General features: G+C 41.3%; 1 protein-coding gene and 1 long non-coding RNA gene across 4 annotated transcripts; both read right to left on the reverse strand.

The window, feature by feature from the left end:
- Positions 1 to 612: 612 nt before the first annotated feature.
- On the reverse strand, positions 613 to 7323 carry rwdd (RWD domain containing 4). Of its 3 annotated transcripts, none has more exons than XM_063186688.1 (7): positions 7142 to 7323; positions 6458 to 6538; positions 6140 to 6249; positions 5427 to 5577; positions 5103 to 5159; positions 4383 to 4497; positions 613 to 2009 (listed from the first exon to the last, which is right to left on the reverse strand). In XM_063186688.1, exons 1-7 carry the CDS (start codon positions 7163 to 7165, stop codon positions 1936 to 1938), a joined length of 612 nt encoding a protein of 203 aa, XP_063042758.1. In that variant the 5' UTR covers positions 7166 to 7323; the 3' UTR covers positions 613 to 1935. The 3 variants fall into 3 exon arrangements, with proteins under 3 accessions (XP_063042758.1, XP_063042757.1, XP_063042759.1); XM_063186687.1 differs by having other exon boundaries at positions 5100 to 5159; XM_063186689.1 differs by lacking the exon at positions 5103 to 5159.
- A 2753-nt stretch (positions 7324 to 10076) lies between these two features.
- LOC134437952 (uncharacterized) lies at positions 10077 to 10836 on the reverse strand. The gene is made up of 2 exons (XR_010032515.1): positions 10677 to 10836; positions 10077 to 10290 (listed from the first exon to the last, which is right to left on the reverse strand). It is a non-coding gene; the product is annotated as an uncharacterized LOC134437952 (long non-coding RNA).
- Between the last annotated feature and the right edge of the window lie 12682 nt (positions 10837 to 23518).

Raw genomic sequence — 23518 nt, forward strand, 5'->3', positions numbered from 1 at the left:
AATTCATAATTTTTCGCTACGCCTCCAATGCTAATATTAATCAGCATATCAAGAAGGATATATGTACCAAATTTCATGCTTTTTACAACAATGTGTCAGGTAGGTTCATTAATTTGGGTTGATCATACTGGATTTGGCGGCCATCTTGAAAATTCTTAATTTTTCGCGACGCCTCCAACGCTTATATTAATAAGCATAGGAAGAGGTATATGTGTACCAATTTTCATGCTTTTACTCAAAAGTGCATGATCAATTCACCAATCCGCTGGACTAAACTTCGAGGACTTAATTAACGTCGTTGCAGCAGCCGAACTTCAGCATCCCTGACATCAACTTCGATTGTCATCTTCACTGGGTGACGTCATGTCTTAGCAGGATAGTTTTATTCATTCATGGGGTGTGCCCCCTTTAATTCACACTCATTGCTATGGGAACCTAATGCTTTTTGAGAAAATTGGCAAGAAGAGGAAGACCTACTTTGCTTTCCCATGAAACTGGCAATTTTGATACATTTTCAAGTGACCACAAAACACGGGACATATGCAAAGGTAGAACTAAAGAAAGTTTGCACATTCATTCAGAATGGAAATTATGTACACCGGGATACAAACACAATATCAAGTATTTTTTTTATTTTTCAAAAGTGTTGGTTTCGCGTGTAACATACAAGTGTCAAACCTTGACGGGTCCATATTTCCATCTCAATTATTCTTTTCAATAATTATCATCAACACTATCAGTTTACAGCCAGGGTATCATTTAAATAAATACACATAGCAAACATTCTCACAATTTCATCTAGCACTGAAGCTCAAAGAACAAGGGCCAATTCGTCATGTACTTTTATACCTTTGTGTCTGAACACTTAACTTTTCTTCACCTGAACATTTGAGGTAGGCGAGATAGAGTCTGTGTAGGACCTTTGGAATATGGGACTGGCAGCCTTGTGTGTTATAGTGATTTCACCGATACATTTGTATGGCACTGTCATTATTTACTGCAAAAGGGACCTTATAAAACATACGGGCACACTCAAGTTCTCTTAGTCTCACACACACTCACGCACTCACACAAATTCACTTGGATACAAGCACACAACTTCACTGACAGACATAATCTGTCTCATAAACGAGTGCACGCATACATACACGCACAACTGTCAGCAAAAACAGACCATTCACAGCCATAAAGAAGGGTCATCCCAAATAAAATGGCAAAAAAAAGCCCCAACAGCAAAAAGTGGGGATACAAGCAAAGCTGTTTGACACAGCTCAGCCAACCCCTTGCTGAAATTATATTAAAAAGGTGGTGGCCGCAATGTCCTCTGACAGGGACAATGAGAGAGAGAGAGAGAGAGAGAGAGAGAGAGAGAGAGAGAGAGAGAGAGAGAGAGAGAGAGTCAGTCATCAGTCCTCTGAAGGATCTTCAATCCCGCTGACTGAGTTTCTTATGCCTGACTCGTCCAGAGTAAGACAAGCGGGCAGTTTCAACACAACTGCACAGCCTTCAGAAAACAAGAGATGCCCATTGTCTCCTTCTGCTCTCGACAGGCCTGGTCTGCGATTCCCTTGTCCTTTTCCGTTTCCTGTCCTGTGCAGCATTCTTCTAGTCATCTCCACCACCACCTCCAGTTTTACTCAGCTGTCAAAATGGCAAGGACAAAGTTGAGTGACATCATTAACTACTGTAGAAAGCATGGCATACAATATTTAGTAGCATATTTTACGATTTAACAATATGAAACTTAACTTACGTGCTGGAGTGGTGTAATAGGCATTGAGAGAGGAAGAACACAGAAGCAAAGGTTGACAGGTCAATGACAGCAATGTCAGCAGACTTAATGCCCCCTAGTGGCATTACATTATAATAATTGACATGACGTGCTACATGTTGAAAACCGTCAATGGTATATGATCAGCAAAAAATGATGACTTATTAAACAGCCATTGCTGTCTTTACCTTGACAACATCCACCCAGTTCCAGCCGCGAGGAAGCTCTCCTTTATTGTCTGCAGGCACAATAGTAAACAACATCTCAGCAAGAGGGTGGTCCAGACAGAGAACAGCTTTAGTGATGTAAGTGAAGTAAAAGCGTGAAAGCCCATTGGGAAACTCCAACTCCCATTGTCATTGTGACACAGCACTCCACATCACAAAAGTGCACACTGCACACAACAAAATTGCATGTATGCCTCGCCCGTGCAAGGGGGCAGCCCTCAATGGCGCCCCTATGGAGCAGTGCAGCGGGACGGTACCATGCTCAGGGTACCTCAGTCATGGAGGAGGATGGGGGAGAGCACTGGTTGATTACTGCCCCCAACAACCTGGCGGGTCAGGAGTCGAACCGGCAACCTTTGGGCTACAAGTCTGACGCCCTAACCGCTTACCCATGACTGCTCATAAGGTAAGGCAAGTAAGGCAGTGATGTGTAATGTGGTAGTGTAAAGCAGAGATCTCGCATACAAACGTTCCAAAAAGTAAATCGTTTCTGACCAACAAATGGATGGACCATCCAACTGGCGTAGTTGGCATGGTGGTACATTACTATGCCAGTTGGATGGTCCGTCCATTTGTTGGTCGGAAACAGGCATTCCTGCTTCACACTCTGCTGTTAAAAGTATAGAATCACTACACACGGCTAAAACCATGCACACAAAAGCAACATATTTTAAAGCATCAATAAACAACGAAATGGACCAAACGGTCAAAAAGGATCATGTATACCATTGACACACAGTTTAAAAAAATTCTGTATTTAATATCCAATGATTATAACATCAAATTCTTGCATAGAATATAAAAAAAAAATAAAAAAAAAACTTTGCTTTTCCAATAGGTTTGAGTACAGATGGGAATCTCCCTCTCGCTCGCCCATTCCTCTCGTTCTCACACAGAGATTATCATCCATTTACAGGTTTTTCAGGAGAAAACGTATATACTTTAAGAAGTTCAGGATGTATTTAAACTAGTGGTGGGCCGTTATCGGCGTTAACGTGCTGCGATAATGTGAGACTCTTGTCGCGCGATAAAGAAAATATCGCACGTTAATCTATTAATATAGGTTTGGAGTTTGGGTATGCACGTCACCATAGCGTTTAATTGACAGACGCTTTTAGACTGCGCTCCAGTCGCTTCCCCTCTCTCCACCTGTTGTTTCAGCAGACCTACTAAATATGAAGTGTTTGCAGCTGAAAACATTAATCCCTCTGCCGTGGTAGTTGTTGTTTGAGTGCTTTTTCATAAGTGGTAGACTAAAGAGACGTTATTGTTTGAGGTGAAGCATAGAGACATTATTGTGTGTGAGTAGCTACCAGCCCGACATAGCCTACATTTCCTCACGCATTGCATAGAATACATCAGCAACTTCCAGAAATCTTGCCTGTGCTATAATTGCAAAACATTCCGTGTGATAGTCCTATGCATTTTGAAGATTGTCAAACTGAAACTGTCAATATCTACTCTCGCTGAATGTTTGTGTTGCAATCGCGCACATTTGCGATTCAGTGAGATATTCTCATGTCCGACGGTAATAAACCTCGCGGTTGTCGCGCTTGACTTTTTTTTTTTTTTTGCAAACTGAATTCATGTCGAGTTGTAACTCATCTGGCATTCTAACTCTGAAGACAACTGTCAAATCACAGTGTGCCAGTGCTGTAGGTTCTAGATAGGAATATCCAGTAGCCTGGCTCTGCTGAGGGCTGCTGTGCCCTGGCTGTGCCTACTACGCGCAGAGCTCCTCCCTCTCTTAAAGGAGCCGCTGCTCCTTTTAACAGTCAGTGGCAGATTCTCTCTCTCTCTCTCTCTCTCTCTCTGTCTCTGTCTCTGTCTCTGTCTGTCTCTCTGTCTCTCTGTCTCTCTCTCTCTCTCTCTCTCTCTCTCCATTAGAAATGAAATGCTGAATTGTTGAGGTAATTTTGTTTAAATAGCCTAAATGTTTGATAGATTTATCTGTATTTGCATCTACAACTTATAGCGCTGTTCATTTTGAAATTTCAGTATCTTATAACTGTAAATGCTTCCTAACATATTGGACACACTTTACACATATTGCTGTGTTTTTTCATCTCCAAGTATCAACATGACCATTTTTTGAAGATGAGATGCATTTTGGAAAAAAAAGATGAGCTCTGGTCTAATGCGCCATCTGTCTTAAGAAACCCCAAGGTTTTTTCGGCATTATTTCTCTATCGTGCCTATTCTGAATGAGCCATTTTGATATAGATTAATCTAGATTAATCTAGATTAATTTCATAATTGCAGTGAGATTAATCTAGATTAAAAAAATTAATCTATGCCCACCCCTAATTTAAACATTAATGAGAAATGTTTTTCCAATGGTAAACATGGTCCATTTCAGTACTCAGGGCCTCCCCATGTCTTACCTGTTCTTGCGACCATTTTCCTCTTCTGTGCTTTGGTCAGCTGTTCCTTCTTCTCTTTTTTCTTACTCACAGTCTCCTCTATCTGTTTGGGTGCCTCTGTGTCTTTGTCGGTTGCCTGAGTGAAAAAGCGACAAAAAGTCAAAAACATGGCACCATGGAAAAACAACAAGATCAGCAAAGCAAATGCATATTTCCCCTCTGCACAAACTCCCCAACAAACCATCTTTAGCGGTGGACAAGTGTTGGCATTGCTACAACCAATTCCGTAAACACAACACAAAATGCCAGCCCATACGCATGCAGCAAGTAACCGTAACAGTCCATCAGCAAGAGGGGACCAACGGATCGCAGCAAGTTTAGCAGTGGACAGGTTTTGACACTAATCTTACTACAACCAATTTTGTAGTGTAGCTCAATAAATGAGTCTCTGGCATTTTTGAAGTACCAAACGTCAGGTTGTACAACCACAGCTTATGTCCATAAACAAATTAGTAATTGGTAATTAATGTACAATCAGTGAATATGCGTATTAGATAATACAGTAAAAACAACAGCAACAAAAAACATTTAATCCATACAATACAGGCAGTAGCTGTGGTTGCACCACACTGATGTCAGCTACTAAAAAAACATCAATGGCCCTAACAAAAAACGCCAGTCCATTCAGATGCAGCAAAAAACAACAACAAATACACCATTCAAGACGGACAGACTGACCACCTCGTCTTTAAGTGGCTGGGGAGTCTCCATGAGTTCTGCCTCGCTCCAACTACCCATCTTCATCAGTGGACAAATTTTGACATTAATACTAGTATTTTAAAATAATATTTTATTTTACTGTTAAAATATTAGCAATTTTCTTGTTCCCTGTCAATAAGGCCTTTATTATTGATATAATTGCAATAAGGAATGAGTAGGCCCGTAACACATGCCTTACAAGTAACGGAAGTTACGGCATGTTAATAATAGTGGCTAACATGAACCCTCTGTCTGTATTAACAAGACCCAATTTTGTAGCTAATGAACAGTGCAGTGGAGACTGACCACGGCTTCCTTGAGTGGCTGGTGGTTCTCCATGAGGTCGGCCTGGTTCTCCTTGGCCCACTCGAACAGCGTGTACATCATGGCGCAGCCCAGGTTGGCCTCCGCCTGCTCCTCCAGCTTGGAGATGATCTCCTGCTTGGTGCTCGGAGATCTGAAACGAAACAGAAACAAACACAGAGGAGGATATATGTGTTATGGTGGTCAGATCTAATGAAATTGACACAGACACAGAGAAGGGGCTGTGTTATGGTGCTCTGAGCTCTATTGATGCAGAAACGGACACAAGCAGATGTCCGTGTTGTATTTTGCTGCATACATGTGATGCTGTAAGATACTATGTCGGTCAGTCAGCCTCGGAGATCTAACCAAACAGCAACAGACATGAGGAGTCATCTCTCTCAGCGTTTGTGATAGAACAAACCCTACTTATTTCATCATTAAACTTGTTGTCTACTTCTATATTCCATGTTGTCGACTATGTTGCGCAGGATAGTGTCTGCTAGGATAGTGTCTGCTAAATGTGATGGTGAGGGATACAGTATCTATGATTTCCCCCCACTTAAACACCATACACTAATGTTTTACAGCAGACTGTGTATGTTTCATCAGTTATGAGCAGTCTGCGTTCATGTGGTCACTTAAGTCTGGTTTATTCAGCTAGACATAGAGACCTTAGCTACAGTAATTGTGTTCTGTGCTTCATTGTGTCTTACAATCTGTTGTTGAAAAAGGCTTGTAAGGACATCTGAGGGGCAGTTTCAGGATATGATTCAGGCCATAAGACATCCAAAAGAAACGCTTTGGGGTCTTCATGGTCTCCTATCTGAGGACAAGCAGAATTTGACACCTGTTATGAACACTTCTGATGTGATTTGATGAATGACACCACCCATTTATCGTCTAGTAGACAAGTCTTGATTAGAGGTAGCCTACAGACAGAATATAAATACGGTACATAACTTTTCATATACGTAAAAGGGTCCAGATGCCAGACCAGGAATAAATCCAGGGTGTTCATTTAGGCTACTTACTCTAAATTGAAACGACGTGGGGCTGACTTCCTTGAAGCAGTCGTCTCCTTCGTAAATAGACCTAAGAGCCTCCAGCTCCATCTGCAGAATTTCAACATGCATGGTTACAGAAGAAGTCACTACACCTCCATGATGTCACCCTCCTCATCTCAACCTCGTTACCAACATTACGACGTAGGCATACATACGCTTATGTTGTGATAGACAAACGATACTGAACAAGCATTATATTGTTTCGACAGTGCAAACAGGTGTGGTGGGCATATCTTGCTCTAAGAATGCATGTAGGAAGGAAGTCTAGGAAGGCTAACCAGCACTGACACCTGCAACATAGTGTAATACTGTATAGACTTGCCAATATAGATTGTTTAGTATTTAATCTGAATAACAATATCGTATCTGAGACATTAGCTATCTATGCTAGCGTGTCAGTGAATCACATGGGGAAGCTAGCTCAAAGTTTGCACCCAACCTGTTAGTGCTAGCGCAATTTAACCAGAAAATGGCTCACAATTAAGAAATGCGATGGCAAACCCTTGGGGATGATATTTTGAGAAGACTGTGACAATCCCGAGTTAGTGTATAATTACAATTAGAAAGTTAGCAAGACAGGGTAACTTTGGAGATGCGTCCCTCGGCTAAGCACATAAAGACCCAGCTTAGCCCGAATTCGTCTTTCAATACCTCTTGATCTTCGTTGGCAGTCATGGTTTTCGGTCATGAAACATACAAAGGCTACAACCTTTGTCAGAAATCCTTGAAATGTACTGTTACAGTCCTAACACTTCATGCTTGAATCAGAAGTTTTCTACACAGTCGCTCCTCGTACAGCGTCAGTCACCATGATGTAAACGCCGGCGACTGAAGCTTGAGGACTCTCAATAATGCGCAAATATGCGCAGCCCATTCGATACTTCTACGGATGAGACTCTTCAAGCTGGCTACAGGACAACCAGACTGCTGCTGAACCTGGTGACCTACATTCTACATGGCAATAAACATAATAAAAGTAAAACAAAATAGCATACGGACTATATCGGTATGTCTAAATTACACATCATTTAGCTTATGTTATTTCAGCCTGATCTCCAAAAATTCTGTGCTCCTGGACACAGATGTTAAGGACATGAAATCCGTGTCCAGGAGCACGGATTTTGCCAAATTTCCGTGCTCCTGGACACGGAATTGTTTTTCGTGCTCCTGGACACGGAATTGTTTTCCGTGATGGGCACACGGAAGTGCTTTCTATAGGCTATTACCACAGCACTGGGTTAACTATATCATTAGAAAATAGGCCTACCAAATGCTAATCCTAAACAAAATAATGCTACAGTAATTTAAGTTGTGCCCTGACCAAAACATTCCCTAACCTTAACCTGTCATAGACAAAGACATATTTTTGAGAAATACCTTTTCCAGTTGGTTGCTAGGCTATCAAATTCATATAATGAAGGAAGGAAAACTAGCTGTGCCCAGACCAAAACAATCCCTAACCCTAACCTGTCAGTAAGAAATGATTTTTTTTAGAAAAAATATTTGAAATGAGAAAAATCCTCAGAAAACACAAGACTAGAAACAATTTTTAGAATTTTGGCAAAATCCGTGCTCCTGGACATGGATGTTGTGTCCTTAACATCCGTGTCCAGGAGCACGGAATTTTTGGAGATCATGCTGGTTATTTTAGTCGTTAGGTTCCAATGTGAAGAGAGATGTGGGTCAGAAGGGGCCCATACTTAGTTTCATTTTAGTGAAGTGATCAAATGAAACTCATAGGTCAACCTGGGAAACTCCAACTCCCATTGTCCTTTTGTGACACAGCACTCCACTGCACACAGTGCTCAGCACACAACGAAATTGCATTTATGCCCCACCCGTATGAGGGCAGCCCCCAATGGCACCTCAAGGAAGCAGTTCATCGTGGGGTATGCCTACCATGCTCAGGGTACCTGAGTCATGGAGGACGGGGAGAGTAGGCTACTGGTGTTATTCCCCCCACCAACCTGACGGCAACCTTTGGGATAGCCTACAAGTCTGATGCCCTAATATAACCGCTTACCCATGACTGCCCATTTGATTTACTCTTTTGACCATTCATTTGAGTGATTGATGAATCACAATGTCTCATTTAGTTTTGATATGGTTAATAACAAGGTAACTGACATGCTTTGGCTCACCTAACCCTATCGGTCTGAAATAAATTGCTTACAAAAGCCTTCTGTTGTACCAGTAGGCCTACTACACCAGACTCCTGGAGGCCTAAGGGGGTCAGATGTCCCGACCCAGGGGGAGGGCAGCCCAGAAATGAGTCTTCATTGCATGGAATGTATTGGGTATAGGGGGCCCTTTCAGATGACTTTGTCCTAGGCCCGGCCAAAGCTGTCAACAGCCCTGCCTCAGACCTACATGTTTCACCCAACATAGAACCTGAACTTGTCCCAAAGAAGGCCATGCCTACCGGAACATGTGTTTTTAATTAATAACCCAATGTAAAGCCTTTTAAATAGCAACCATCCTCTTTGAGTGCCTCAGGACAGTCTCTTCTTTGAAAATATCATATGCTTTGTTTTTGTTGTTGTTGTTTTTTTGTTTTTTACTATTGATACATTGGATGGGCCACTGTGATCTGCACCTCTGACATTCACTCACTGCTGTGTGTGTGTGTGTGTGTGTGTGTGTGTGTGTGTGTGTGTGTGTGTGTGTGTGTGTGTGTGTGTGTGTGTGTGTGTGTGTGTGTGTGCACGCGCAATCGTGCATTCGCACATCCGCTTGCATTCGCACATCCGCTTTGATTTAGAAGGAAGGCAAAACTGAATGTACACACACACACAATCTCTGTTGTTCCAAATTCTGTCTTTGACCTTCTCATTTTTCTCTCCATTTTTATCATGCTTTGTCGCTTTCCCCCCTCATGTCCTGAGTCTTGCACTGTGGGACCTGGGAGGAAAAGCCCTCTTTAGTTGAGCCACTTTATCTTGTGTCAGGTGAGCCAGCTTACAGGGAGCATTGTTGTCTATGATGGTGGGGCTCTGCCCTTAGGGCTCTCCTCTCCTCTCCTCTCCTCTCCTCTCCTCTCCTCTCCTCTCGTGCTACAGACTCTAACAGCCTCTCTTTACCGCCTCCACACTTCATTACCAACCATATCCTACATTTTTTTCATCCTCTGACTCCTTCTGTCTCTTCTCTCCTCTTCTCTTCTCTTCTCTTCTCTTCTCTTCTCTTCTCTTCCTCCTTACGTGACTTCTCCTTTGTCTTCTGCTTCTTCAGTTTCTTCCTCTGTCCTGCAATACCTCTCTCTCTCTCTCTCTCTCCCTCCCAGTTCCATCTCTTGCTGCTTTGCTGTTTGTCTTTTGCTGTGCGTGTAGCATAGATGCCGTGTACTGAAAATCATTTGTTCTGTCTGTAGTGACTGCCTCCGGGTGAGATAGAGGGGATCAGTATATATATTTTTTTTTGGGAAAATGTATAGAAATGAGCCAAAACTCAATACTGTGAGACAGATTATGTACAGATCAGAGTGTTTGCAATACTGTATGTGTGTTCTTTTCACAAGTCCTTAAATTAACACTTTACAAAACATTTATAAATGTGTTGTTACAAAACATATCCAAGCTGTTGCATCACCATGTCAAGACATTTTAGCATTTTTCACAGGGGGTGTCACTCAGTATGACAACATAGCCCAGTCATGAGAACGCACTCCCACTCACATGCATGCCTACTATATGGCAGCCCCTTTGTTCTGTCTGGCCTGGCCTGTATGTCTCTCTCCACCAGCGTATCCGGACACTACCAGGTGAGCCAAATGCAATGAAAAGGGCTTCCTCCATAGAGACCTAGAGAATTAAAAGAAAATGAATGGGGTTGAGGAGGAAACCAGACTGGCTGAATGTCTGCTTGATCTCGTAGATCACCTCTTATCAAAGTTGGCATTACAAGGAAAATCAGGAAAAATTTGATTTTACACAATATTCTACGACCACATGAAGTTGCCATAAAGCAACCATTAGTTAAAAAATGTCTTAAATATATATATATATATATTTGGAAATCTATTATTTAACTCATTTTAACGCTCAGATATTTTTTACATTGTAAATATAATAATTCATGCAGTAGAGGGTTAAAGTTCATTCAGTCTTGCGTACGTACCCCTGTTAAAGTTGAGATAAAGCTATTTCTTACGTGGGTCAAAATACTTCATTGATTTTCATTCACTTACAGCATGATGTCCATTCAGCACCTTCATCAGTTTTGCCCTCCATGATCTGTGACCCAAAGTGACCTCCTGTATGGTATGTAACCCTACAGAAGGAAACAAAGAGGAGTGAGGAGTCCATCTGACCTCTTCAGTGTCCCCCTGCCAAATGAGGCACGGCATGCTCAGGTGAGACTTTAATAAGCATCACCATGGAGATATCATAAAAGTCAGTTATGAATATGACATCATTCTACAGTAGGCCTATGTCACAGACAGGTGACCAAATTGGAATACAGTGGCAGTGGATATTGGAACTCTACACTGCATTTTCAAAATAAAGGCATAAAAGCTCAAAACACACATTTTAACAGTGCCATATGTTTAAAGAAGACAATGGCTATGACATTGTATTTCATACAAAGCGAACTACCCTTTTCATATCAGAACCAAAAAATTATAATTAAACAATATTTCAGAAAATTCGAATAAATAAAAAAGATGATGAAAATGATCCAGACCACCTGTCTCCCAAAAGAACAATGGATCTGACCGTGCACTGAATACAAACTACCCTTCAAACGTTGCAAGAAAATAACCTATCAAACAACATGTGTAAGCAACTGCAAATATATATCAAAAAAATTAAAAGAGATGTATACCTCTCACAGTCAATGGCACAAGTTGGATTATAGGAAGCTCTTAAGGCCAGTCTTCATGAGAACTAAATATCACAGTCATTACCAATTCAAATTAAAGAAATATGAAAATTGCTCTGAAGTGCGGGGTGAATATGATTAAGGAGTTAATACATTTTGTGCTTTCAGTCATCGATGAGTTCATCATAAAATACATGTAATCATTGGGGGTATATTAATAATAATGTACTCTGGGTGGAACACAGAGAAAGACAATGATGAGGCTTTTGATTAAATTGTTCCAAACTGAAGAATGTGTGTGTGTATGTTAGAGTGGTAGAGTGCTTTAAATACCTTGGTGTTCACATCACAAATGACTTAACATGGACAAACAACACACACAACATCATTAAGAAATCCAGGCAGAGACTGTACTTTCTGCGCCTATTGAAAAAGTTCAAAGTTTCCACACCCATCCTAAAAGCCTTCTACTCCTCAGCAGTGGAGAGCATCTTAACAGGGTCCATCATCACCTGGTACGGAAACGCCACAGTGCGTGAACAGAAAGAACTACAAAGGATAGTGCGCTCTGCTGAGCGCTGTATTCGTCAACCTCTCCCTACCGTGAAAGACTTATACACAAAGAGAGTGCTATCTAGGGCCCGTAACATTCTCAAAGACCAGTCACACCCAGGATATGGACTATTTAAAAAACTGAGATCTGGAAGGCGACTGTGCTGTCACAGAGCTAGAACTGAGAGACTGAGAAAGAGCTTTTTTCCTCATGCCATTTGCTTACTGAATTCCTCCTAATTACTTTGATTGAACACACACACACACACACACACACACACACACACACACACACACACACACACACACACACACACACACACACACACACACACACACACACACCTTTTTACTTTTTATTTTTATTTTATTTCTTCTTCACCCTTCTTCTGCACACTTGTTTTGCAACGGCCACACATTTCATTACAAGTGACACGAAAGTGTCTCTATGTACATGACAAATAAATATCCTTGTATCCTTGTTATCTCTCTCTCTCTCTCTCTCTCTCTCTCTCTCTCTCTCTCTCTCTCTCTCTCTCTCTCTCTCTCTTGTTTACTGTGCTTTATTGTCATAAGTGGGAGTTACACTTGCGCATGCATGCACACACACACACTCACTCTTCCAAGTGCCGCCTCTCTCCTCCTACTCCTCAACTCACCTACGCATTGCATATTTAAAATATTGTCACACCATTAAGCATTTTGGCTGTGATCAACAGTGACAATGTCAACAGTGATCGCGCTGTGATGACTCTTGGCATGGACATTCCACACACCCTGGCCTGTTGTGACTAGAGCCATAAGTCACAAACTTCTCAATCTATGAGTATGTGGCAATAGATGTGTATAAGCAAACCATCCCAATATGATGTATTTCTATACCATAGCATGCAAATAGATGTATTCGGGGATGCTTTTAATTCAAGCTATATTGGCCAGTATTAATTATAGGAAGAAAAAAATATCTAGATGAGAAAATAGAGCGTTTATTTGGAAGGATTTGTGTTTTTTTCACTTCATTTATTAGGTCATAGTTTTTCACTTTTTCATTCAATGATTTAAAGTTTTAGGCTACACTCTGTTTTCTCCCCTCCAGAGCATTAAATAATAGCGAGTACAGGACAGGCTTCAACAAACACAATTTCAAGTTAGTGAATAACTTTTGTCAGCAAAAAAACAGTAATGCATTGGCTGCCGCTATTTGAAGTGTAGGAAAACAAAACAACAACAACACACACACACGCACGCACGCACGCACGCACACACACACACACACACACCATTAGTAAAAGTTTTCCATGAGAGAAAAACAACACAAAAACCTATCCAGGTAAATACAACCCAAAGCAGCAAAGTAAAACATTAGAAATTATGATATGGAATCATTACACCCTACCACCAGCATTTCCATTGTTGCTTCCTCCATGTCAAATGCATTAGTAATTAAAGGCTGTGGTTATGACTATGCAAACATAATTCGTTTTATCTGGATAATAACTCTTGGCCGTTTTCAATAATGAGAGTGAGCAGACGCTGTGCTGCATCTCTTGGGTTCGATAAGCGATGATGGCTGGACTCCTGAGCAGTAAACATGGTGGCTCACTGTGAGTTGCATCGCTGTTGTATTATTAAGCACATTGTAGAGCAATATCCTGATGTAGATTGACTGGATGTCACTCACTCACACACACACACACACACACACACACACACACACACACACACACACACACACACACACACACACACACACACACACACACACACTTCAAAGTTATTTCTGCCAATGTCAATGCTGGGTGTACGAAGTTGACAACACTCTTCGATATGAGCTACCCTTCAAGGAGAGCTACCAGGCCATCAGATCACAATGCACTACACTAGCGACTCATGGAATTAAGGATATAGGCTGAGGGTTCAGGTTTAGACAATGTTAAAAGCCTTTTGGTAGCTCATCAAATCAGACAGAACACTGGCCATGACAACAACAGGCTTGAACTGATTTAAACCAATTTGAAGCAGTTTGCACCAGTCTGAAACAGATTGACCCGGGTTAAACCAACCCAATTTGATGTAAACCATTTGAAGTACTTCGTACTGGTTTGCACTAGTTTGTACCAATTTGAGGCACAATTTAGGCGGTTCCAGGGATGGGCAGTATTGCTATTACATCTAATTGAAATACATTTTGAAATACAAAATATTATTTTGTATTTTTATTTCATATAAGTGAATTACATGTATTTGTATTTTGTATCAAAATACTTTCCTCCAGTATTTTGTGTATTTCACAAAACTACAAATACAAATACTTTGTTCTAAAGAATATTATTACACAATATGAACACATGATGGTGCTGTAGGTTAAAAAGTATATGAATGCCCCTAGCTGAATTGGAGGCACATGCTTGGATTTCTTAAATCTTGACTGCACAGGAAGTTCAATTTGGTTCAAGGTGATTGGCTAATCATTTAATTCATTCCTCAATGACGTGTTAATGTTTTCCCCATGTCATTCAAACTTGTTTTCAATTTAGGGCCTTTTGTGAAAAATTGAGATTTTACCTGTGCATATTGTTTTAAAACTAGTTGTAGCCAAAGTGCGTTCCAATATGCAACTTTGCTTCCTCCACTTCTGCTTGTGGCCTCGTATCAGGAAGTAATATATCGGGATGACATCACTGACAACAGCATTATATTTAAATATCTCAAAAAAGCGCAATTGTAGAGCCTTTTTCTCATTTGCAATTGGGATGGTGAATGAAAAACAGTCCCCGAAAAGTTGTTGTGGCTGGGAAACTTATTTTTTTTCTCCACGGAGGATGGGCCAGGAGGCTGGGCGAGGCCACAAGCTCAAGTGGAGGAAGCAAGGTCGCATATTGGAATGCACTCATAGAGCCAACCAGTATAGTTGCAATACCCACTCCGGCCACCATGCTATAGGGAGCACAGTTTCAATGAGCAGTATAGTTGCAAGACCTACTCTGGCCACCATCCATAGTGCACTTTTTTTTTTTAAACCACTTGTACCTCTACTTTGTCACAAAAATGATTGCTATTCTTATGGCACTGATATGTTGATTCAGACAAATTAAGTCAAGATTGAATGGTGACCAGTTGAGAGATGTTCTCATTTGCAGGCCTCATAAACCAGACCCATCGCCAACATTGGAATGCGAAGCTGTTTGAAAAAAATAGTTATGATGACACAGCCTACAGTACATCTCCCTTATATAGTATTATTCAACTTTTTGGTCTTGTGTTTGTATGTCATCATCAGTATTTTTGCACAAGTTGTACGCATGTATGATACCAAACACAGGAATTTCCCCACTGGGATGATAAAGGGCATACATACTTACTTGGCCTACAGCAGGGCCTCTTTCTTTCTTGTTTGAGCTTTTGTTTGTTTTCTAATCATCATTTAATTTCTCAGAATTTAATTGTTCAATTAATTTCATTGTGCAAGTCAAATTGTTAGTTTTTTTACACAATGGTTTTTGTTGTATTTGCTGTGTATTTTGTTGTGTTGAAAATACCAAATATTGTATTTCGATATTAGATACTGTTACAGTTATGTATTTTGTATCTTATTTGTAACATTTTTTGCTGTGTATTTTGTATTTGTATTGAAAATACATGTAACTGTATCTTTGCCCATCCCTGGGCGGTTCAAACCAAACCAATTTGCAGCAAACTGTTTTGAACCACTTTGCGTCTGAGCCAGTTTGGATTGGTTTAAAACAGTTTGAACTGGTTTGAACCAAATCAGTTTGAACCAATTTGAGTGGGTTTGAGCCAAACCATTTTTTACATTCAAGGGGTAAAGAGCATAGGAGACAGTCTAAAGCCCTATTCGGACAGGACTTTTATTACCTATGGACCCCTGGTAATTCGGAATAATTACGGAGAATGTCTGAGTTCTTAGTCCTGTGCGAATGCACCAAGTCCATGATTTGTGAAGTAATTACACCACAAATTACTATTTTGGCAGAACACAGACGTCCTGGGGTAATTTGTCCATATGCAGCCCATTTGCACTCCCTTATAATGTCTGTGAATTGAGTCAATTACAGACTCTTGCATATCCCGTCCGAATACTCCACGAAAACCCACAGAGGTTCGGGGGTAATTGCTAATTACCAGGGGTCCATGCAAGCCTTGTTAACTGTCTATTGGTTGGTCATCTCGATGAAACAACTCCGACAGACACTAAGTATCTGTCTGGAATATGATTAACTCAACTGTGGGTGCTTTTTAAGATCACGTGTAAAAACTGATAATCTGAAATACAGTACTCTTGGCAATTAGCCTGTAGTAGGCCTAGGTTAAAACAATAGAGACAGAAGTGGTTTGACGCAACCTCTTGCAGAGTTAAATGGCTTGCCACACTTTGTGCACCTTAAGTAACAGAACATTCCTCTAATGGAGTGGTAATCATTAAATTGATCAATTTTCTTTCCAAGCAGCAAGTGGGTTAGACCTTAGAAAAAAAGATGTATTCTCAAAGTGCCATTTTTTCCCCTCATATCTCTGTACAGAGTCCCTGAAGATACATGCAAAATATGTGAGTCGCGCATGAACCTTTCTTTCATGATGCATGGAGAATAAATTCTGTTGTTTTCCATTCAAGCCTCCACATTGTCCCCTTCATAAGGAAAAGATGACGAAAGAGGCAGATCGGTTCAGTTTGAAAAAAAGACTAATCCTTTTTGCCATTTCCTCAAAAACCAATGAAGTGATTTAAGTTCATCTGTAAGGGCCATCTCTCTCTGGCTGTTGCGAGTCTGTGCTTTGAAAAACGAAAAACTATTATCAAACTCTGGACTGGGGCCAGTTTTGGCATAGATCAGAAATCTCACCCCTGTTTATAGATGATATTATAATAGGCCCAGTCCATTATATATGGTATTTTGAAAATGGATACCCCACAACAATAACAACAGCAAAAAAAACAACCATCAGAATCTGTACCTGAGAACTAGGCCCACTGGGAAAAGGCCCGTGTGCCAGATGGCCAGTCCAGCCCTGATCAGCCGTACATAGGTTGTAGCATGGAATTTTAGCTTTGAAGAAAAATAATCAGTAGCAAACTTGGGGGCTATAGAAATATGATATTTTAATACAGTAGACATACAGGATTTGAGTTTCAGATCACCATACAGATTTGACGGATCAGATCAGCATGTCACGGTGAGATTTCCTTAACTCAACACACACACATGCACCATGCATGCATGCACGGCTTTTGCACACAGACACACACACAGACACACACACACATACACATACACACATACAAACACACACGCATACCCTGCATTCAATAACATACTGAAGTTAATAGGATTACTGCCTCTTTGGTGCTGAGTCTGTCTGTGACAACCTTGTGTTGTCTAAAAGTCACACATAAACACTGTGGGTAGAAGACGGCTGCTGCTAGCTCTCTGAGTCCCTACAAGCTCATTTTAGAATGCAATGATTCATATGAAATCCTGTCACGTTCTCATGTGTTGAATAAACACAACCTACAGAGTGAATCTTCTTCTTCTAATAATGGCAGGTGAACTTTTGCACCCACAATCCAGAGCTCTCGGGCAATAGGAAAACTCCAGCAATACTGAAGCATAACTGTTAATCAAATTTCAATGAATCTTTATTGCAAAGAGATATGCTGTCATCATTTCAACATTTCTTTTTGGTGATGCAGCTGCCAAAACACCTCCTGATGTGCCCGGTTGACTTCAGTTCAACTTATTCTTTCTTTCCCATAAATACTTTCCACCAAGGCTTTCATGGTGGCCAGGACACATTCACATTCCATTAAAAGTTATTATAGAATCAGTGCCGCAGCATAACAGCTCTCTGTATCAAATAGACCGCCATGGTAGGCAGGCAGACATCCTCATTCAACATTCTATTACATTTTCCCTCTGAGCACTACTTCACTTTCCGGTCCGCCAGCGGACATCTGATCTTTGCGTGATGACCCTGTTCGGGCAATTATTAGCCGTCGCTCATAGACCGATCAATAATTAAGCACAGTCGATGATTGACTGTCGTATGCTTTCAGTCAGCCTGAAGCTATTCATTATTATGTCGAAGCATGGCTAACATTTCAGGATGATTTCTACAATCTATTCCAGTAATGTTGTCACTGACGGAGTTTAGTGAGTCTGGATGCAGTGACAACTTTCTTCTTCTTCTTCTTCTTCTTCACGGTCTGGCACCTAGAGGCGATGGGTATAGGCCATTTGATAGACCATCATCTTGTGTAATTTTAATGAGACATGTTACACCCCCTTCTACCATGCAAATTATGATTATTTCCAAACATGAAGACATCACATATTCAGCAATTACTAAAATAGATTAGTGTAGACCTTTCGTCAAGGTTATAGGCTACTGTGAAGGTTAAACCCACTTTTAGTCGGGGCACTTCAGTGGGTGAAAAGTGGATTTATTTTTAGATTGAAAAAACATCATCCTTTGAAACGGAACTACCATTTTTTTCTCCTAGGCCTATAGGCATGCGTTTCCTGGAAGGTCACTCCAAAGAGCCCAACCTTTCTGTTACCCATCTAGAATTGATGTATCACTACAATTACTGGTGAAAGACACATTCTGTGCGTTTGATAGCTGTGATAAATGGCTGAATAGCACCCCCGCTGTGAGGGATGGACCGTCTGGAGGTATTTTCAGTTTCAGCCATATTTGTTCCAATAGTGAGCAATCTCCTGATCGCTGGAGAACAATCTCCCCCGCTGGTCCATCATGTTGTCGCCGACATCTAGTGGAGGAATCGCAATGCATGCTGCCAGCCTGAACACCATCCATTATTGTTAATTAATTGCAGATGTTATGTTTTTGTAATTCAGCATTTATTCACATCTGCTCCGTGGCTATAAAAGTCTGTAAAAGTTTGCAGGAACTTTTGGATTGAGTTGAGTATTTGTTCGATACTGTACTGCCCTACAAAGGCAACTACACCAACATTGAAACTGAGAAAAGGACCTTCAAAGTATTGGCATTAGGTTGGATATTGCAGTTACAGTAAATTTGGCATAGCAAAATCTCTAAAGCAGGACATATTGGGACCATAAAGGTTTGTCACAAGATAAAGGAGGTGTTATGAAAACCATTTTCAGTCTAAACTCAATTTTGAGTAGTTCCTGCATTTTACCTTTGTAGGGCGGTATAGATCACCTGTCTTTTCTACACAAATGCAACAAATTAGCCTATACAGTTGAGAAATTTGTGGGAACCTTACTATTAAATGATGCTGCTCAGGGTATAAAACACACTTGACAACACTTGACTGCTGGTTTATATATTAGTTAGCAGCAATCAGTTGTGTGGCATACTGAAGACAATGGTAATTGTAATGTAATTGAAGAGATACGATTGTTGCTGAGATCTAGACACAAAGCATGCAGTAAGTGTTCTTTTACAGTCAGTGGCTAGAAGATGACTATCCCAACTCATGCAAATGGGGATAAAAGCCAGCTAAGTGGTAGAAATGTGTGCATCATCAATGTGTGTATCCTCAATCTACTGTAGCAGGCCAGGCCTACGATATGGGCAGTCATGGTTAGGCGGTTAGGGCATCAGAATTGTAGCCCAAAGGTTGCCGGTTCGACTCCCGACCCACCAGGCTGGTGGGGGAAGTAATTAACCAGTGCTCTTACCCATCCTCCTCCATGACTGAGGTACCATGAGCATGGTACTGTCCCGCCGCCCTGCTCCCTTGGGCCGCCATTGAAGGCTGCCCCCTTGCACGGATGAGGCATAAATGCAATTTCATTGTGTGCAGTGTTGTGCTGTGTCACAAAGATGATGGGAGTTGGACTTTCACAATGGCCTTTCACTTCGCTTTCATTCTCCCATTTGAGGAAATTAGGGCCCACTGGTAAGATAGACACATACAGGTACATTCAAACAGATAGATTTTCAAGCAGGATCTACTGCCTATATACCTACATGATATTAACTCAAATAATCTGTAATGTAGCTCCACAATGTTACATTTCCATTAGACAGGGTGTAGATTTCTGATCCTGTATTGTATGTCCTGTTGGTTGAAAACATTTCTTGCAGGGAACACCTGTTCCCCCTCTCATTTCTCCTCTGGAATGGATGCTGATTCCTCTGTTTATTCCCTCATATCCAACACTCAACCCCTTCTGGCACCTTATACAACCGCGATCCCATTCTGCAACTCCATCTCTTCAATGCTCCACTAATAATTAATCTCACATCTCACGCTGACAGAGATGAGATGAGATGAGAGCAAGTCGACAGAGTCGAAGACACAATTTAATTAAAAAACAGTGGAATGGAGACCCATTCTGAACCTGCTGCCAGATCTGAGGAGCCAGAGGGGGTGTTCACAAAAAAAGGCACTCTCTCCTGGTGCCTGAAGAAAAAAAATAATAGGCCAGTGATTAAAGTCCCACGCAGCACTTTAGACTGCCTGGCTGATTGAGTGTGACACCATAACTCAAAATGACTTGGTGCTGCTGACGGGACATTTTCATGGTTTTGTTACATGAATATATATCTGAATAATAAACATGTCTAAAGCTAGGTAACTTGAATGGCTTTTCATTATTAGCAGTAGGCCCAGTAGCAGTAGACGCTCTAAAGGAACTAAGGAAATCTTTGGTAGGCTTCTGAAACTTATAGCAGAGCAGAGAACTGCCACTGGCCTATTCAAGATGGCCACCCTTTCCACTTGTAAATAAGACCAAGAATAGGTCAGTTAGTGATGCAAGCATGACATTGGCACACATGTTCATAGGATCCACCTTTTGAAATAAGGACATTGGCCACAGGAAAATCAAAGAGATCATTCAAAGATGGCTATCCTCTCCACCAATGATTCTTAATGTTGACCTTAATGTCGATCGAAACAAGTGCTGTTTCGGAGCAGGAGCACTATGCAGTGATGGAAATATTGCCGTTTTCGCCATAACGGGTTAGTCAAGCAAAACCTTGAGTTCCAAGCCATTTCATGACTATGAAAAAGTTGCATAGTGTTTCTTTAAAGTACAATTACTTCAATGGAACCACCTCATTTGTATTAAACAAAATTACTTTATACACCTAAAAAAGGTCTGTTGTTTTTGTTCGAAAGAAATGTAAACAATCAATCACAAATACAAAAAAATCCTTAGCGAACTCTTCACAACCCTTTTCAATGGTTGCCCTGTACATTTTTCATCAACCGTCTGTCATCTCCAGTCAGCTGCTGGATTTTTTTTTATAACTTCTGGGTGGCACAGACTTGTCTAAACCCAGACCCAGATTCCTTGATTTGCTGCATGTTTGGTGTGTTGTATCCAGGGCTCTGAATTTATTTTTGTCATCAGCAGCCGAAATGGCTACTAGATGTTAATCTTACTAGCCAGACACCCTGGGTCAAAGTGGCTACCACTGGCTAGTAAGTTCTATTTTGTACCTGCCAAAATGAATTTTCACCAGCGTCTGGCCAGTTAACGAGTGTTAAGTTAGAGCCCTGGTTGTATCACTCTTGTTTGAGGAATGTCTTCACACATTCTCTCATCTTTCTGACAAAATGTTCATGTCTAGCGTCATCAGTACAATCTGCAGGACTGAACCTCTGTACCCTCTGAACTCTTCTGCAGTCATCCTCCTCAATGATTGGAGAGAGCTGGATACTGGAGTGGCCACTGTAAAGTTGTCCCATGTCTGCTACGCGGTCTTGTTTTCTTTCTTTATTTCATCAGTGTTTTTGATGGCTGAGGCCACATCACAATCCATGGAAGCATGAAAGCATGACATGTCTTAGCCTTCCTCTAGACCAGTGGTTCCCAACTTTTTTCTTCAGGGACCCATGTTTTTACCATTGTAAGCTTTGGTGACCCAGCTGCGCGAGTGTCTGCACGAGAGGGAGTCACGATACCCTCTGTTTTCTGTGAAAACTCATTTTAGTTATTTTATTCCTCAATTCGTCTTAGGTCAAATAGGCCTATAGAATAAATGTTTAATGTAACACTTACATTTTGTTGCTTCTATGCATATATGCATAAATGCTTTGTCATTCATTCAACATGGGCTATATATGGTACCCCTTAAAATCAGAAGGGCTTCGCGACCCCCTGCGGATCTCTGGTGACCCATAGGTTGGGTCCCGACCCATAGGTTGGGAACCACTGCTCTAGACCAACAACGATGTAAAGGTTGTGGATGTCAATTAATCGCAGAATCTGGCTTTGGACACACATCAGCCATAAGTGCTGCACATCTATGCTTTGCCAAGCGGGAAAAATTGGCATTGGCGCATTGGTATAGACCAGCGGTTCCCAAACTTTTACATTTCAATGTCGTTTGCGCACCCCCTAAGCGAATGTTGCACAGCCGCACATTTTGGGCAATCCTCATTTCCAATAGCCCTGACATTATTTCTGCCATTATTGCAAATTTAGGAGTTATAAATTACACTTCAGATGGACCCTTCAAACATACAATTCACCAAACAATTAAAAACTACATAATGTTCATGAATTCTGTATAAAAACACACATATCAGTCATTGCTCTATTCAGCTCATGCACCCCCTTATGGCAGGCCGCGCACCCCCAGGGGTGCACGCACCCCACTTTGGGAAACCCTGGTATAGACAAAGATGTTAGCTTGGTTTGGCCCTTGCCTAGTTTTACCAGACCACATTAATTAATTAGAAATTCATTTTTGGTCTGGATCCTTGATGCCCCACAGTGCTTGGGTGGGAGGAGTGAGCTCAGCTCTGGTTTGAGAAACTACTTTAACTTGTTCAGGAGACTGGTTCAGGTCAAACCTATTGACCACATTCCACTCTTTGAGAGGTGGTAAAATGGCCCAGGTCTCATTGAAGGTGCATCGCATTCTCATAGAAGACATGTTGTGTAGCCCATTGAAGCCGAATCCTCTGATCCATTGTGCCTAAAGTGGTTACCTGGAAACAGCTAATGCCAATCTCAAAGCAGACATTATATCCACATAAAGGAAGCAACCAGGAAGGACTTCCTGCAGAAAATCAATCTGAATATCTGCCAGAATGCCATGGATTGATACTGGTATACGGCCCGATGGAGACAGGTGGTAAAAAGAGATGTCTGTACAGGAACTGTGGTGTTTACCTGCTGACCGTGGTCTTCTCTCGTTGTGAAAGCCACTTGTGGTAGTAGGAGCTCTTGATCCTGAAGCAGTAGAAGAGGGTGAGGATGGCGGGAAGCAGGCAAACAGAAGGCAAACAAGAAGGCAAACAAGACCCCAATGACCAGACCCAGCTGACCTGAGAACAGAGGTCAAGGTAACTGCATTAGAACAGCAAAGATCAACCAAGATGGCAACAGGTTGGAGTGAGTTAGAGTGTGATGCTTGGCAATACATGGGGGTGACACTGTGACTCCTGAAGAGATGCAAGAAATACAGGGATTGGCACATTGTATGTAGGTAAAGACTTGGACGATTTCAATAGACATATCAAACAAACAGTACAGTGTATGATGTACAACCCCCACCACCACCTCACATACGAGCACATGGACATGAAAAACAACCAAGATCTCTTGTGTTCAGTTGTAGCTTTTTTCTCAGACAAAAGGAAGACAGTAAGGGAGGGGAAGAAAAAAAGTCTCATTCACTTAACAG

This window comes from Engraulis encrasicolus, chromosome 21 (genome assembly GCF_034702125.1).
Source record: "Engraulis encrasicolus isolate BLACKSEA-1 chromosome 21, IST_EnEncr_1.0, whole genome shotgun sequence".
NCBI lineage: Eukaryota > Metazoa > Chordata > Actinopteri > Clupeiformes > Engraulidae > Engraulis > Engraulis encrasicolus.

Coding starts and splice junctions, on each gene's coding strand:
- rwdd (XM_063186687.1), bottom strand. CDS start 7,165: ATGACTGCCAACGAAGATCAAGAG. Junction 6,250..6,457: donor CCACGTCGTTTCAATTTAGA/GTAAGTAGCCTA, acceptor GCTTGTCCTCAG/ATAGGAGACCATGAAGACCC. Junction 2,010..4,382: donor GAAAATGGTCGCAAGAACAG/GTAAGACATGGG, acceptor TTGTGCCTGCAG/ACAATAAAGGAGAGCTTCCT.